The sequence below is a fragment of the Cebus imitator genome, unplaced genomic scaffold, assembly GCF_001604975.1.
Source record: "Cebus imitator isolate Cc_AM_T3 unplaced genomic scaffold, Cebus_imitator-1.0 Scaffold278, whole genome shotgun sequence".
NCBI lineage: Eukaryota > Metazoa > Chordata > Mammalia > Primates > Cebidae > Cebus > Cebus imitator.
In genome coordinates, this window is record NW_016107593.1 from 1,381,943 (window position 1) to 1,397,579 (window position 15,637).

At 34.3% G+C, this 15,637-nt stretch overlaps 1 protein-coding gene across 4 annotated transcripts in view; it reads right to left on the reverse strand.

Moving 5' to 3' along the window:
* The window catches only part of DCC (DCC netrin 1 receptor), a 1,206,315-nt gene that overhangs the window by 130,927 nt on the left and 1,059,751 nt on the right, over nucleotides 1–15,637 (reverse strand). For 2 of the 4 annotated variants that reach the window (XM_017501124.2, XM_017501122.2), the window contains exons 17-19: nucleotides 15,382–15,554; nucleotides 9,817–9,955; nucleotides 4,520–4,627 (exon numbers count right to left, since the gene is read on the reverse strand). In XM_017501124.2, the coding sequence (XP_017356613.1) occupies nucleotides 4,520–4,627; nucleotides 9,817–9,955; nucleotides 15,382–15,554 (420 nt within the window). Of the gene's footprint in view, nucleotides 1–4,519; nucleotides 4,628–9,816; nucleotides 9,956–15,381; nucleotides 15,615–15,637 lie in introns of all 4 variants that reach the window. The other 2 variants (XM_017501121.2, XM_017501120.2) reach the window with 1 other exon arrangement.

The following is a 15,637-nucleotide window of genomic DNA, read 5'->3' on the forward strand; positions in this document are numbered from 1 at the left end:
ACATTTCTGAGTCTTCATTTCTGAGTATACATTTCTATAAATATCTATATATTACTATGTATGTAGTATATCTAAAATGCATATATATGTTATAGATTTACATGAAGTATTTGCCTTCACTGTTTTTATCTATGTAAAAATTACTGAACATATATATATATATATATATATATATATATAGAGAGAGAGAGAGAGAGAGAGAGAAATAAAATAAATATATATATATCAAGTATAAAAATAACTGGAGCTATATATTCAGTTATACATAAAAGAAATATATATAATATTTGTATATATATTCTATTGTGTGCACGTCTTAACTCTTCAGAAGGCTAAAATCTTTTTTTTAGTTCAGGAGTCATATTACTTTTTTATTTCCCCCAAAATTTAATAAAATCATCTTCACAGAAGAGATATCAAAAACCACTTACTAAATGAAATGCTTTAGTCTGTAAGTACATAAGTTTCACATGTAAATGTTTATTGAAATTGTTAAAGTTTTTATGGGCTGTTTTAACTGCATGATGAAACTGGAAGATTAGAGAATTTTGCTCCCATCCCAGTTCAGCTACACTGACTCCTGATTTTCCTCATTTATCAGATGACAATAAAGTATTTGCCTTCACTATGTTTTTAATCTATGTAAAAGTTATTCACTTAAGCACTTAAAAATAACAGCTCTGGGATCAAACTAAAGTTAAAGATGCAGACACCAGTTTCTGACAATTCCAAATTGTATCTGAGCAAATTCCTTATATACGTGGTGAAGCCTACCCTTTTCTTAAAATTTGAGAACTGAGATGGGGAATAGAAACAGACCTCATCATTCAAAACTCTAAAAAATGGCCTTAGAGAACACAAACAAATTCTTTGCATGTGTATGTTTCGTATATTTGAGAGATAATAAATTCATAATTCATTATTGAAGCCTTACCTTATAAATTTATATATAATCACACAGGCTGAACACGTACTGGTTTCTCACTACCTTTCTGTGCTTGTATACTTACTCTCTGTCCAAGTCTCTGTCTGTTTTTTTTTTTTTGAGACAGAGTCTTGCTCTGTGATCCAGGCTGGAGTGCAGTGGCTTGATCTCAGCTCACTGCAGCCTCCACATCCTGGGTTCAAGTGATTCTCCTGCCTCAGCCTCCCCAGTAGTTGGGATTACAGACATTCACTATCATGCTCAGCTAATTTTTATATTTTTGTAGAGATGGGCTTCATCAGCCAGGCTGGTCTTGAACTTCTGACCACAGGTGATCCTCCCACCTCAGCCTCCCAAAGTGCTGGGACTACAGGTGTGATCTACCGTGCCTGGACTCTTTTTCCTTTTTTTTTTTTTTTTTTTTTTTAGACCTCAGAATCCCTCACTATCCTACAGGCACTTTTCCAGAGAAAGTAACAAAGGGAATAAAAAGATCTGCCTTTTGGAAAGCAACATTTAAGAAACAAGTGGAAGAAATTCCTGCAAATCAAACTGAGAAACTATACACTGAGAGTAGGAAGAAAAGGGGTTTGATGATTGTACAAAAGGAAGACAAATTAAACTAGACCATTGAATGACACAGAAAAAGAGTATAACCTTACCCATTAGACTGTATTAATAAGGAAACAGTCTCTGGAAGACATAACTCTTCTGTGTTGGTCTCTGATCTTAAATAGTGTTGACACTGCATTTATTGAGGCCTATGTTTCACATATCTGGCTATACAATAAGTCACTTGGGAAGCATTTAAAAATTACCATGCTCAGTCCCTTCTCATATGAATTAAATTAAAAATCAGTTGTAACTCACTGATTTAGTCTAGTAGAATACTAATAAGTTGGAGCAAAACATAGTGTAATAATTAAGATTATAAACCTGAGTTTTAAAACCTAGCTCTGACACTTCTTGCTTATTTGACTTTGGGCAAGCTATTTACTCAGGAAATGTCTAATCTTTTCATTTTAAAATGGAATAATAGAAACATGTAATCACTTACATCTTACTAAAGATCTTAGGAGAATGCCAAGCATATAATAAATGCTTAATGTATTTTGAATAATTTTCTTCTGAAAATGTCAGTCCAAATTCCTAAGTTGCCAGTTTAAGATCAGAGAATTTAGGCACTGGAATTATCTGAATTTCTTCCTTTTTTGTTTAATCTTTTTGAGTACTTATATTTAAAAATTGATGATCTGGATTCTGTGTAAAGCCCATTAGTAAAGCCTCATCCTAAAATGGATTTCAAATTAGAATAATAATAGCCAATTTGTTTCAGTGCTCACTGCATATCAGGAACTTTTCTCAGCACTGTATTATAACAATTCTTCTGGTGTGGTTCTATTACTATCATTATTTTATAGGTAAGAAAGTAAGGAAGTGGGATTTAAGGATGTTAAAAGACTTCCTCATGTGTCTCCCTTTGAAGCCTGGGTTCTGAACAGCCCTGCTCTACTGCCTGCCGTACACATGAAGGATTTAGGAAAACAAAAAAATACAGAGGTTACATGAGAGCACATCCCACCTTGGCACACATCTACCTGGCCACATTGAGAAAGAGCTCACTATTTTTTTTACTTATTATTATGATTTTAATTTTTGCACTTCTATGGGAAGCTGAGGATAGCAAATTTGTGCCCTCTGCTTAGTGGTATAGTATTTTGAATATTTTATCATTCTATTTTTGGAAGTAATTTGAATCAAGGAATCAAAATACACATAAAACAGAAATTCTCTTAAGGATTCTTAGTGTTTGCTCTTTGTTAAATTGAGTCAAAATATCTTAACTTGATAATACAATTTTGTTTACATAAATGAGCTAGGCTTTTAAAGGCAAAAAGTATTGCTCCCATGCTTTTATTTTTCCATTGTGAGAGAATGGATTTTTAACTGTAAAATCCATTGAATGTATAATTCTAAGTAAAGTATGTGGACAAGCTTTCTTATATATGCACTGTGATTTTGGCATATACAATTTTATTACTTAGATTGATTTGCATTTCTTAATATGGGCTAGACTTCTATTTCTTCTTTCCTGAAGAAGCAAAATTAAGCTTTCTTTCAGAGTTAAAAACTTATTCTATTGTTCACATTGGCTGACAAGATTTACTTAAATAAGAGTGGAGAATTCAAATGAGTGGAGAATACGACTTACTTTTTTCTTCGCCAAAACCATATATTTTTCTGTTAAAACTTGTTTTTATTTTGACAGCTTTGGTTCTGTTTTTTGTTCTCCTCAAACTTATTATCTGTTGATTTCCCATAAGCTTATGAATAACTGTTTATAACAAAAAAAATATAAAAAAAACAAAAGCTACAGAAATACTGACATAGAACCAATGAAAAGAGATGACAACAATGAGGGGAAAAAAGAAAACTGGAAGAAGCCAGCCTCAGTTTTAAAAGATCTGGCGCACTGACAAGTGAACATATAAGGTCTTGGGGAAATTTTATGCCTCTCTTCTTTTTCCATATTTGTCAGCTCAAATAAAAATTCTGTTTGCTATTGCACTAAGAGCAATTTCCTAGAGAAAACAAATCTTCAACTTAAATTTCAATCACATTTGGAATTTTCACATTATCTTTTCATTTTGCAAAATTCAGAAAGTAAATTACATAAAGTAAGTATGCCATCTGAAAGTGCAATTTCCATGCTTATCTCTCTGTATCACAGGATGGCTGAATTACTTTGTTAATTTATAATAGTGCTATCTAGCTCTTGTATGCAAAAAAAGAAGGAAAAAGGAGTGACTCTTATGTGTTCCTAACCTGATGGTTCCAGTTAATTAGACTATAATGTTCACATTTTGAGTTATACAATATTTTTCATAATAATTATATGCTATGGAGACATCTATTAAAAGCCTAAAGTGATCATTTAAATGCAAAATCTCTGATAGAACTCCATTATATTTTTCATACTAAATTAACATTACAGGCTTTTAATGGATGCTTTAATTAGGCATTGATGTTATCAGCAATATTTGGCAAAATAAAATCTGTCACTGTGAAATATTCATTATGTTCAATTTCTGTCAGTCAATATTAAGTGTTTTGTGAACTTTATGATTTCAGTAAGAAGCTAAAAGCTAAGTGAGAAACTAAAAATCCCCAAACTTTGTTATGTGCCATACAAAAATTTAAAAAAACTACAGTCATTAAGCATCTTTTGTGTTTCATAATTGACAAACAACCAGCTTCTTTATAGACATTTATACTCAGGGCCACTCTATTAGGAGGTTGTCTTAGTGCTTCAGAGAATGAAAAACAAAAAGGTATCTCCTAATTGAAATACATAGCTGTCATGAAGCAAATCAAATGAAGAGTGTGTGTGTGTGTGTGTGTGTGTGTGTATGCACCATTAGAAGAATTCCACAGTCAAAAGGGGAAAAAAGAGACAATCAGAAAGGGTCATGGAGTCAGCTGAGATGCAGAGACAGAAAAATGCCACACAAAAGGCAACAGTAGCTCATGTAGGAGGCAAGCAATTACAGGTCAAGGCAGAGCTATGCTGGGAGAGAAAGTGGAGAGGCTTACCAGTAATTTTCCCATTGGCTTCCAAGGGAGGCTGCCAACTGACAATGACGGCACGAGGCTTCCCTTCCCTGGTAATGACTGTCAAATCCTTGGGAGCAGAGGTCGGGGCTGCAAGGTGAGACAGAGACAAGACCTTGTCATTGGATGTGAAAGAAAATAAACATTGGTGGGACTTTTCATCACGATATTGACATTCAGAATCTATCGAGAAGTGTATCATGTTTATTTTGCCATTTACAATTTATTTCAAGGATTTGAATTAAATAAGCAAACAAGGATACAAAAATTAATAATTTTATGGAAATCAAATGATTCCCAAGGTGTGACTATAGAGAGCAGAAGAGAGTACGTGTGACTATGAAGGAGAAAAGTACAACTGGTATTTCAAAAGGGCTCACATTAAAAATATAGTAATCATTATAAGAACGAAGAAATGTATACTTAGTGAGACTGGTGATTACATATCTTTTTTATTTTCGTCTTTTTTTTCTGGTTTTTTTTTTTTTTTTTTTTTTTTTTTTTTTTTTTTTTTTTTTTTTTTTTTTTTTTTTTTNTTTTTTTGAGACAGGGTCTTGCTCCATTACCCAGGCTAGAGTACAGCGGTGCAATCATAGCTTACTTCAGACTCAATCTCCTGGGCTCAAGTGATCCTCCCGCCTCAGCCTCCCGAGTAGCTGGGTCTCCTGTCATAAACCACCCCTCTTGGCTAATTTTTTATTTTAATTTTTGTAGAGATGTGTCTTACTAGGTTGCCAGGCTGGATGATTATGTGTCTTCCAGTGAACTCTGTTACAACTGTAGGCAATTATAAATAAAAATGTCATCTAATTCTATAATTCCTTAAAAGCCAAAAAGCATTTTAAAATGAGTTAAAACTGATGTCAAAATATCTTTTTTTTCCATTTATTTATTTTATTGCATTTCAGGTTTTGGGGTAGCTAGGTGACATATTAGGCATCTTCTAAACCAACAGGAAGGCACAAATGAGAAATTAAAATGGAAGACATAGAAAAAAGTCTATGAATGTCTTAGTATCAATTCAACAAGAAGTAAGACGGCATGAAGCCCTGCTCATAAGGCCATTTTTTCTACATGTACTCAACACAATTCTAAATATTTAAAGGTGGCAGCAAACTGGTTAAGCTAGTCCAGCATCTTCCTGGCTTCTTCCAATCTGCTTTCTCACTCTCGAAGTTTTGGGAGACAGTTCTCCTTCTGCGTAGCTCACAAGTGCCCAAGCCTGTTATCCATAGCATCTTCATTACCCTCAGTCTAACAAAGGCAGATTCGGAACATCTATGTTTGGCTTCTGGAGGAATTCAATGGTCTCCACATAAACATTATGTGTATAAGATAGTTAGAAATCCGTCTCTAGCCCTGAACTCATCTTCACTCTAACTATGCTCCTTGATGCTACTGTTGGTCATATATTGCAGAATCTGGACATTATTAGCACTTTATTTCCAGTATCTCTTTCTTCTAAATATGAGCCAAATAAAGGAGACAACAGTCATTGCCATCTATCATACTATTTTCTTTCCAACACCCTAATCCTGAAAGTCACTGGAATTCCAGGTTAACCAAACTTGCACTTAAGTTTAATTCTTGACAATGTACTTACTATATTTACGTTTTCAAAAAAGGAGGAGGAGGGATGGAGAAAGAGAAATAGAAGTGAAGGAGGGAAAGAAGGAGAAGAAAAATAGGTCCAATGTAGTTGATCCCTGAGTAAAGAGACTGCATATATATTAATACAGTATAAAATATGTGATATAATATGATATAATATAATATAATATATTAGGTCCAATGTAGTTGATCCCTGAGTAAAGAGACTGCATATATATTAATACAGTATAAAATATGTGATATAATATGATATAATATAATATAATATATATGGTTTAATGAAACCAGATCAGGACATTCTTGTAGGAAACGCAGATTAATTATGGCAAAACACTAAAAAGACAAGACTGTATCAAAGAAAGATTATTCTCACAGAGAGTTCATTTAGGATATTTTCCCAGCTATGGATAGGAAGGTAAGAGATACAGTCACAAACTAACTTAGATTAGTATATATCAAACATAATAAGGAATTTTCCAGATATGGAAGTAATTAAAATCTTTGTCATTTTTGCTAGTGAAAATAGCCTGTTTTTTCTTAACTCTGTGAAATTCAAATTGATGTTTGTTTAAAAAATAGTCAAATGATTACAATGCTGAATCCATTACATATTCAAAAAGGATAAAGTGACTTTTCAATTTTATCTATCCATATAATACATTGAAAAGTTGGTTGTTTACAAAATCTAATAATCAACCTAATTCAGGAGCTGTGTAAGCTTTTATTTTTCCTCAAGTCATTTTAATATTGGTGAAAAAGAATTTGGTATTGGAATTAATGACCTAAATGTCTAGGATTATCATAAGAACTGCATGATGCTCCTTAATACTTGGAAAATAATATGGCCCTCACAACTTCAATAATCCCTACTAAGTTAAGGAGAATTCCTCTGGCTTGCTCTTCTCCAAATCATGAGTTCTTCCTGGAATGATTTTTAGAAATTGTTCATTGACTACCCATTCTCCTTGGAGTAAATATAAATAAATGAAAATAAACACCAGGACCTCCAGGATTTATATTCTACTTTCTTTTATGTGCTTCATTCCCCTTGTTGTCCCATCAACACTGTGCTCAAGTCAGTTTGAGCCAATCATAATTGCCTCTTGAACCCATCATCTTTCGGATGGCTGCTTGAGTATGTTTGAATATGAGTTCTCCATCCTTTGGAAGTAGCTGGAACAGGTATGTAATGGTTCAACTAAGTTACAGCTCAAATCTCACTTATGCTGTGAAACTTTCTATTATTTTTCCAGACAGAATCTATACTTTGCTTGCTCTGATTTCAACTTGTTCACGATTTTGTGATTATATTTCTGATTTTACTTCAGGACTTTTTATAAAAAATATGTATATTTTTCTTCTTTATTGAATCACAATTCTCTCAAAGACACAGACTATATTCTCCTTACCAAGTTCTTATCTCAAGGCATAACGATTATAAATGAACATTATCAAAAACCTTTAATATCTTGGTCCACTAGACAAGCACTGCCCTCTGATTTCTTTGGCTCTCAGTCTTTCCCATACTTGTATTTCTTTATTAAATGCATGAATGAAAGGTAACATTCAAGTTTCGGAAGATTTCAGCCATGGGAATTGTACTGGGCATTTGTTACTTGACTATCCAGCATCCCATCCCCTCCTCTTCCTTTTAAAAAAGGACTTGTTTATTCTCTTCGCAAAACAAGCTTTCCTCTGTATCATGAAAGCTTGGTAACAATATCAGTTGGGAGTTTTATGATCTTATCCCATCTTCTCCTTAGCTGTGTGATCAACTGTCTCAAGAGATCCCAATAATATTCTCTTTTCTGTGAAACTGAATCTACATACAAATACATTAAAAAAGGTAGAGTCAAATTATTATTATGGCAGCACCTTGAAGGGATAGACCAATAGTTCCTTATTTCTACAGCCTAGGAAAAATAAGGCTGATGTCTGTCCCTTTCTAAGGCTTAATTATTTAAGGTGCCCTTCCTGTCATTTTACTTTTACTTCAGTTAACCAAATTCAAATGAGGCATTCATCATCTGGAGAGAATGAAATGTTTGATTTCTAAAATTTTCCAGCCACCCCTATCTTTATTATAAGCCATTTCAGCACATAATGGTGTAGCCCCATGCGGTCTTTATTTTACTGCAGAATTAGAAGCACACTTTAGAGTTATTTTATTCCCTGAATTTCCTTCTCACAGTTATAAAATCTGCAGACACTTGTGAATTCCTTCTTGCTTCTCATCATCACCCAGGGATCCTATCCATGGACTATTTACACCTTTGTCCAGATTATAATCTGATTTGACAATCACCTTTTCTACTAACCACATTGTTAAAAGTTAGCATCTTTTTTGTTAGCAATGGGTCTCACCACTGGTGTCCCTACAAGGCTAGGCAGATGAGAAATCAATAGGGTGCATGTATCAAGTCAGATACTGGTGTGCATTTTATGTTTATTAGGGGGAAAATGAATGAATTTGCTTGCATTAAGATGAAAGTACTACTACTTCTCTTTCACACAGGGAAGGCCAGATTTCTTCCTATTTCACATTTATCTACATTCATCCCCTTTCAAGTAAAAAGGAAGAGCTGACTGCTTATTGTGTCTAGTAGTATGTATCTCATCCAGCTGGTCTTATTCACCCTAAGAAGCTGTGAACATTCTGCATTTAGGGTGGAATTCTGAGAAGAGATAATAACAGGTAAAATAGAAAAATAGGATGTTAAAATTAAGTTAGGTCAACTAAAAAGCTTCTCGTTGAAAGGAATATCCACAAATATGTAAAAAAATTCTCACTAGAACTCTAATAGTTAAGATAATAGTTGAAAATAAAAATTAGAACTGCAATGCCATGGCACAAATTCTAATGGAAAGAAAAATTCAACTTACCCAGGAAAGAGCTTTACTGGCATATTTTCTTTAATTTGAAAATTGGTGGTATAGTTTACCCACAAAAATGATATATCATGAAACCAATTAAAAAAACGTGTTAAGCCCTGGATTCTTCAGAAGTTGAATTTCTGTGAACTATAAATGTCAAGTACACTGCATCCTTGTTAAGGTTATAAACTCTACATTTATGATCCATAGTAAATGTGGCCAGTGAAAATTACAGTGAATTGCATTACCCTAGCTTTGAACTATTTAAAATTGCATAAAGGTCTTCTATTATGTTACCGCATTTCCAAAGAGGGAACAAGACTACCTGGAAACTCCTTTCCATATCCAGCCAAGGTTATTTACAGCAAATATCCATGAGACTTGAGTTGTAATGCAATGTTTTGTTTTGTATCTATTTTTTTTTTAAATGGGAAATACCTACGATGACTGTTGTTTAAAGACCCAACTGTTTTGGACGGAGTTCAATGGATGGATATCTGTTCTTTACTTAAATGTAGTGAAAAAAAGATTTATAGCCAGATTTCCTGAGTAAATGCCCTAAGGAAGCCATGTACTAGTCATGAAAGCAGATTACTTAAGCCATGGGAGATTCATTTCTGTCCTAGAGTGAAGAAAATACTATTAGATATAAAAATGCTATAAACTATAGAGGATGGAATATTTCATATAGGATAAGGTATAATTGAGACACCATAGGGAACACATGTTCTAATTTCCACAGAACCTGGGAAACGCCATGATCAAGTGTCAAAAGTAGACATTTCCTCACATACCTGCTTCATACGTGGTGGCATGTGCCGTCATGCTCCAAGTACTGGACCTTCTGTTTTTTGTTACCATGACTGAGAATTCATACATTGTGTTTGGTTTGAGGCCTGTTGCTGTGTAACTTAGAGATGTTGTGTCTTCTGACTATACAAGTGGGAAACAGCAAAGAGATAAAAAATAAACTCTATCAACTTGGTTAATCAAGGCATGTAAAAAGGCTGTTAAATAAGCCAGAACAAAAGTAATCTACTCCCAAACAGCAGAAGAGTACAGATTAGCATTGACTCGACCTCCCATCTATTAACCAGTTCACTCAGGCTGGTTATACATATAAACTATAACCTATAAAATTAGGTATTATGGTTGTCCAAAGGGGTTACTAGATAGGAAATTTTCTTAGGTAAGGTATGTTGTAAGTTCTAACATGTTAAAGCATATTTTCCGTATGATCAGGCGTATAAGACTATGCCTCTTATAAATATCAATTTGTGCTTTGTATTTAGATATCTTTTTCAAAGTTAAATATTTACCTTTTATTAAAGAACCAGGGCAACAGGACACATTCCACTCCCTTCTGTCAACACAATTTTTGAAATTTTCTGCATTGAACTTAGTTTCATTTATAATCAAAATCTGGGTTTTTTTTTAAACGTAAGTTTTAACGTTGTATATGTTAAATAGACCATTGTTATTATTTTCCACTGGTAACAAAGTTAATTTATTAGAGTTCTAAGGCTTATCATATTTTTCAAAAAGCCTTTCAGGTTGAAACTTTTAGGGCTTCCAGTAGCTATTTACATCTTAGAGAGAAAATGAGACAAAAGCAATGCTGTGTCATGTGGTTTTTGTTCTTTCTGCAGAGTTCACATTAAACAAACATTTAAGGATGGTAACTAGAGCAATTGATCATGGAAGGAACAGCAAATTGGATAAATACTAAAGGATTACGTTGGTGTTCAACGTGGTGTTGGTATTATTTAAGTCTTCTAAATCCATTCATGTCTTTTAAATGACAAGTTAGAAATATTTTAGTAGCAAGTAAATTATAGGTCTTTACTGCTTACTCAAGAAATCAAAATGGTAATAAAGACAAAATATGTTCCAAAGTTTAATACATTAAAGTATGTTTTCCATATAAGCAGAAAAATTTGAGACAATTTCTCTTATAAATATCAACCTGTGCCTCGTGTTAGGTGTCTTTCTTCAAAGTTAAATACGTTTGTTTTTAAGCTTATGACATTTATTATCCACTTATGCCTAAAATAATTAAGCAAAGCTATTTTTCCCCACTCATATCATATCTATCTCACCCTTACTGCTGGAGGATGGGATGTCTTTTTTTTAAAATTATTCTACAATTAATCCTTCTTAAGTTATAGGTATGAAAATCTTATATTTCATTATAATACCAAATAAATATGTAACTATACTAATAGCATTTCAATGATGTGTCTATTCAGCATTTTAAAGTAAAGACCTCAAATATTTATCAGAAGCCCTGCTTAAAAATAATTGTAGGTTGGGCACAGTGGCTCAGTAAGCACTTCGGGAGACTGAGGCAGGTGGATCACCTGAGGTTAGGAGTTCAAGACAAACCTGACCAATATAGTGAAATCCCGTCTCCACTAAAAATACAAAAATTAGCTGGACGTGGTGTCATGCCCTTGTAGTTCCAGCTACTTGGGAGGCTGAGACAGAAGAATCGCTTAAACCTGAGAGTCAGAGGTTGCAGTAAGCCAAAATCAGGCCACTGCACTCTAGCCTGGGCAACAGAGTGAGACTCTGTCTCCAAAAATTAAAAAAAAATGGTTTTAAAAAAAACTGTAAAAATATGTGCTCTAAATAAATGTAAATATATTTGTATACAATGAGGAAAATGAAATTACATCAAATAAAACACAAAGTGGTCAGTTAGTATCTGAAATGCGGATATATTACTTCCACTTTTGCCTTCCTTCATCATGAACACCTTTAAGCCTTAGAAATGGAAACAAATGGTAGAAATAAGGCAAGAAGAAACATTTTAGGTAAGAGAAAAGAATCATATCTCAATAAAACCAGTTTCTGGGCACAGGTATCACTGGCATTGGAGAGGCCAACAAGTAAGATCATCTTTGTGTTCTAGATTGACACCTTTGCGTTCTATGAATTTACTGAGTTTTCTCCAGGCCTTATAGAAAGCTACTGCTTATCTTAAAAAGCATAGAAATACTGTGAAAAACCATGGCCAGTTATCGTTGCGAGCATAAAATAACCAGATAGTACCTCTCCAAGCCATACTTTTCTTTTTTTTATTTTGAGATGAAGGTTTGCTCTTATCACTCAGGCTGGAGTGTAACGGTGTGGTGTCGGCTCACTGTAACCTCCGCCTCTTAGGTTCAAGCAATTCTCATGCCCAGCCTCCCAAGTAGCTGAAATTACAGGCACACCCATCGCCATGCCCAACTAATGTTTTTATTTTCAGTAGAGATGGGGTTTCACTATGTTGGCCAGGCTGGTCTCGAGCTCCTGACCTCAGGCGATCCATCCGCCTCGGCCTCCCAAAGTGCTGGGATTACAAGTGTGAGCCACTGTGTTTGGCCTGAGCTTTGTTTTTTTTTTTTTGCATGTAAAATGGAGACAATCATAGCACTGATTTTGGCCCAGAGAAAGTATTAAATAAATATTAGCTACATTATTTCATGCATTTCCTCTTGTTGTACATAATTTAAGGCATGTGTTACATGCTCCATTGAGTTGTATACAGTTTGAGAGCTGAGACTGAGTCCTGCACAACTTCATATCCTCTGTAACATCCGTGTTATAACTAGGAAGCACTAGTCAATATTCGATGAATATATTTTGAATAGAAGTTTGTGCAAAACATTATATAATTAAACACTTTAATATAAAAAATTATAGAAAATATCTCCATATGATCAGGAAAAGTAATACAGAGTTTTAGACAATCAAAACATGAGCATCTGTATTATAACTTGATTTGGGACTAAATGTAACAAGAAGGGCACTCCTGTGGGGAGATCCCTGGATGATGCCCTTGGGTTACCTGCAATACAGCTCTAGTTTAATGAGAAATTTCTTTCAAGTTATATCACCTAACTCTGTCTTCATACACACTACTTAAGAAGAATCTTAGTTTTTACAGTAGGTATGAACATTCCCATCATATAGATGAGACAAATGAGACTGAGCAGGTTAAGTTGCATGACAGGATGTCGCAAAGTCAACCCTTGAGCGAAGGTCATGCGGCTCCATGTATGTTTTGTGTGTTTGTTTCCTGTCTTGTGTATGCCCTGCCTACCTGTGAAAGCTGCAGTGGAAATGAGATAAAGTAAGACACAACATTAGCTTGAAAAGTGCAAAGCGAAAACTCAAAGAATCTATTACCATTATTTCTAAAATTTAAATTTCTTGTATATCTTTCTAGTTTCCTCTAACCCTCCTCATATTAGGGTGTAGATATACATAGAAAGAGGGAGAGATAATATATACATTAGTAATTGAAAGCCTTATGTCAGGGAAAATGAAGAGAAGAGGAACAGATAAAATCTTTTTGGTAATTCAGTAATTGAATGCATTTTAGTAATTGAAAGCCTATGTCAGGGAAGATGAAGGGAAGAGGAACAGTTAAAATTTTTTTGGGTTGGTTCTCACCTCACAAGCACTTTTTGTGAGATTCAATAATTCCATGTCTGCTGTACTAACTATTCAACTGAAATAATTTGCTTAAGGAAATTTTGGAACTCAAGCCATTCTGGAGAAAACAATCATTGTTCCTTAGAACATTTCACATTCTGGCAAAGTAGCTATGGCCATTCTGTGAAATGAATGTATCTACAAAGTACAGCAATTACAACATAAAATTTTTAAAGTGGAGAAAGTAGTCTTTTAAAAGTAAACAGAGAATTGGGTAATCTATAAAAAAGAGATTTTTTTTAATGGTCTCATATGTTTCGTTGGTTGTCTTTTCTTATAATGTTATCTTTATTTATAGTTCTGTTGAATCTTAAATCTACTACTGTAAGGAGATGGGTAGGGTACTTACAACATACCTTATATCAATGATACTATTTAGACTTGCCTGGAGAGTTTTTCCAAACACCTCACCTAACAGGGCAGTGGTACCAAAGAAAACTGCCTTTAAATGATTTCAACTAAAACGTGATTTATGATGAAATGTGAATGGTATGCCATTTAAAAGTTGAAAGACACCAGAGGCAGATACAGCATGGCTATAAACAGAAAGAGGCAGACTTACAGAACTGGTGGTGGGATTTTGCTGTAGGTCCAGGATGGGCATTAGAAACATCCTCAAGATAGTTTCATCCCCACAAAATCACCACTAGCTAGAGGCTGAATTCAGGAGGATAGTAGTTCAGTAAAAAGAACATTGGCTGAAGTATCAGGAGATCTAAAATCTCCTCAAGAGCTGCCCCAATCAAGTGGTTAAGAGAATACAAAAGGAGTAGGAAGAAGACAGTGTGCCAGGTTTGAACTGTTTGATTTCTTAGTCGTGGGGCGGCATGTATGCTCTTATTTCCAAAACTGACTTCTTCATTCCCAATCGGTATCTTATGAATGTTTAAGTTTTAAATGTGTTTTTATACATTACATCTCTTGAAGAACTTATTCTTCTAAATTTATCCCTAGATCTGAGTGTATATTCATCATAAAATTACACATAATAAGTAACAATGACTACATCATGTTTTCTTTCAAAATTAACTGTCTCTATGATGCAGTACCTCTCTAGGTACATAGTAGGTGCTTGACAACTACTTGTTGATCTCATTTTAGTCTACATTTGTGTATTGTCTACATACACTATTGTAGCAGTTTTTAGAGGTAACAAAATTATTTTAGTATATAACTAGTTGTTACAATCCCTGAGGCTGGCTGGTAGAGATTTGAAACTGGTAATGACTGTCTTAAATACGTATCCCTAAGGAGTTCTTAAAGAGTTTGTGAGATGACTCTGTGATAAGGACAAGAACAGAGAGCTGGTGTAATTCATATTAGCTAAAGGGAAATATGGATTGTGAGTTTTCTTTACCGCACGAGGGTGTTTTCAAGGCTAAATGAAGTAGATGTTAATGGCTTAGAGTGCTAAGGTTGTTATAAAAAATATCTTCAAGTTATCTATTCCCAGTTATATTCACTGAAAGATGGGTCTCTGTGACACTAATAGGGTCGCTTCGGAATCTATCTAGATTCCATATGAAAACATAGATAACAAAATCTATCCAGAAAATTAACATAGATCTCTGCTATTTTCAAGGGACAATGACATTCTCTTGTACAGAGTCAAATCATTTACACAAACTCAGCATCTGGTGAAAATCGAATAACATTTTACAATGCTTGATGTTTTCCTACCTTGCCTTAGAATCATTTCCTAAAATATAATTATTCTCATATTAATTTTAGATACTGAGTTATTAAAATGCTTTGTTTTTCCACATAGACACACAGCAGCAAAATGACCCATGACGGTCCAGGAGGCATTTAAAACAATGCATTAATCAAATGTCAGTTCATTTTAAATTTCATGCTACCAATTAGAACTTCACCTTGTATTTTGCACTCGCAGAAAAGCTGGTTCTCCACCGGACGGTGTAAAGTCGCACCTCAGATGTCTTTTGGTTCTTAGGGACAGAGTTGTCTGCCCAGCTGACCCTCACGGCATCATGGGTAAGAGCCACAGCCTGTACACCTACTGGTGGGAGCATGGGGGTGGAGAGATCTGGGACCGAGGTGGGGAAATCATCAAGCAAAGGATAATAATCAACTGGGTCAGTGGGATCTGGGTTTAAAAACCCACCAAAT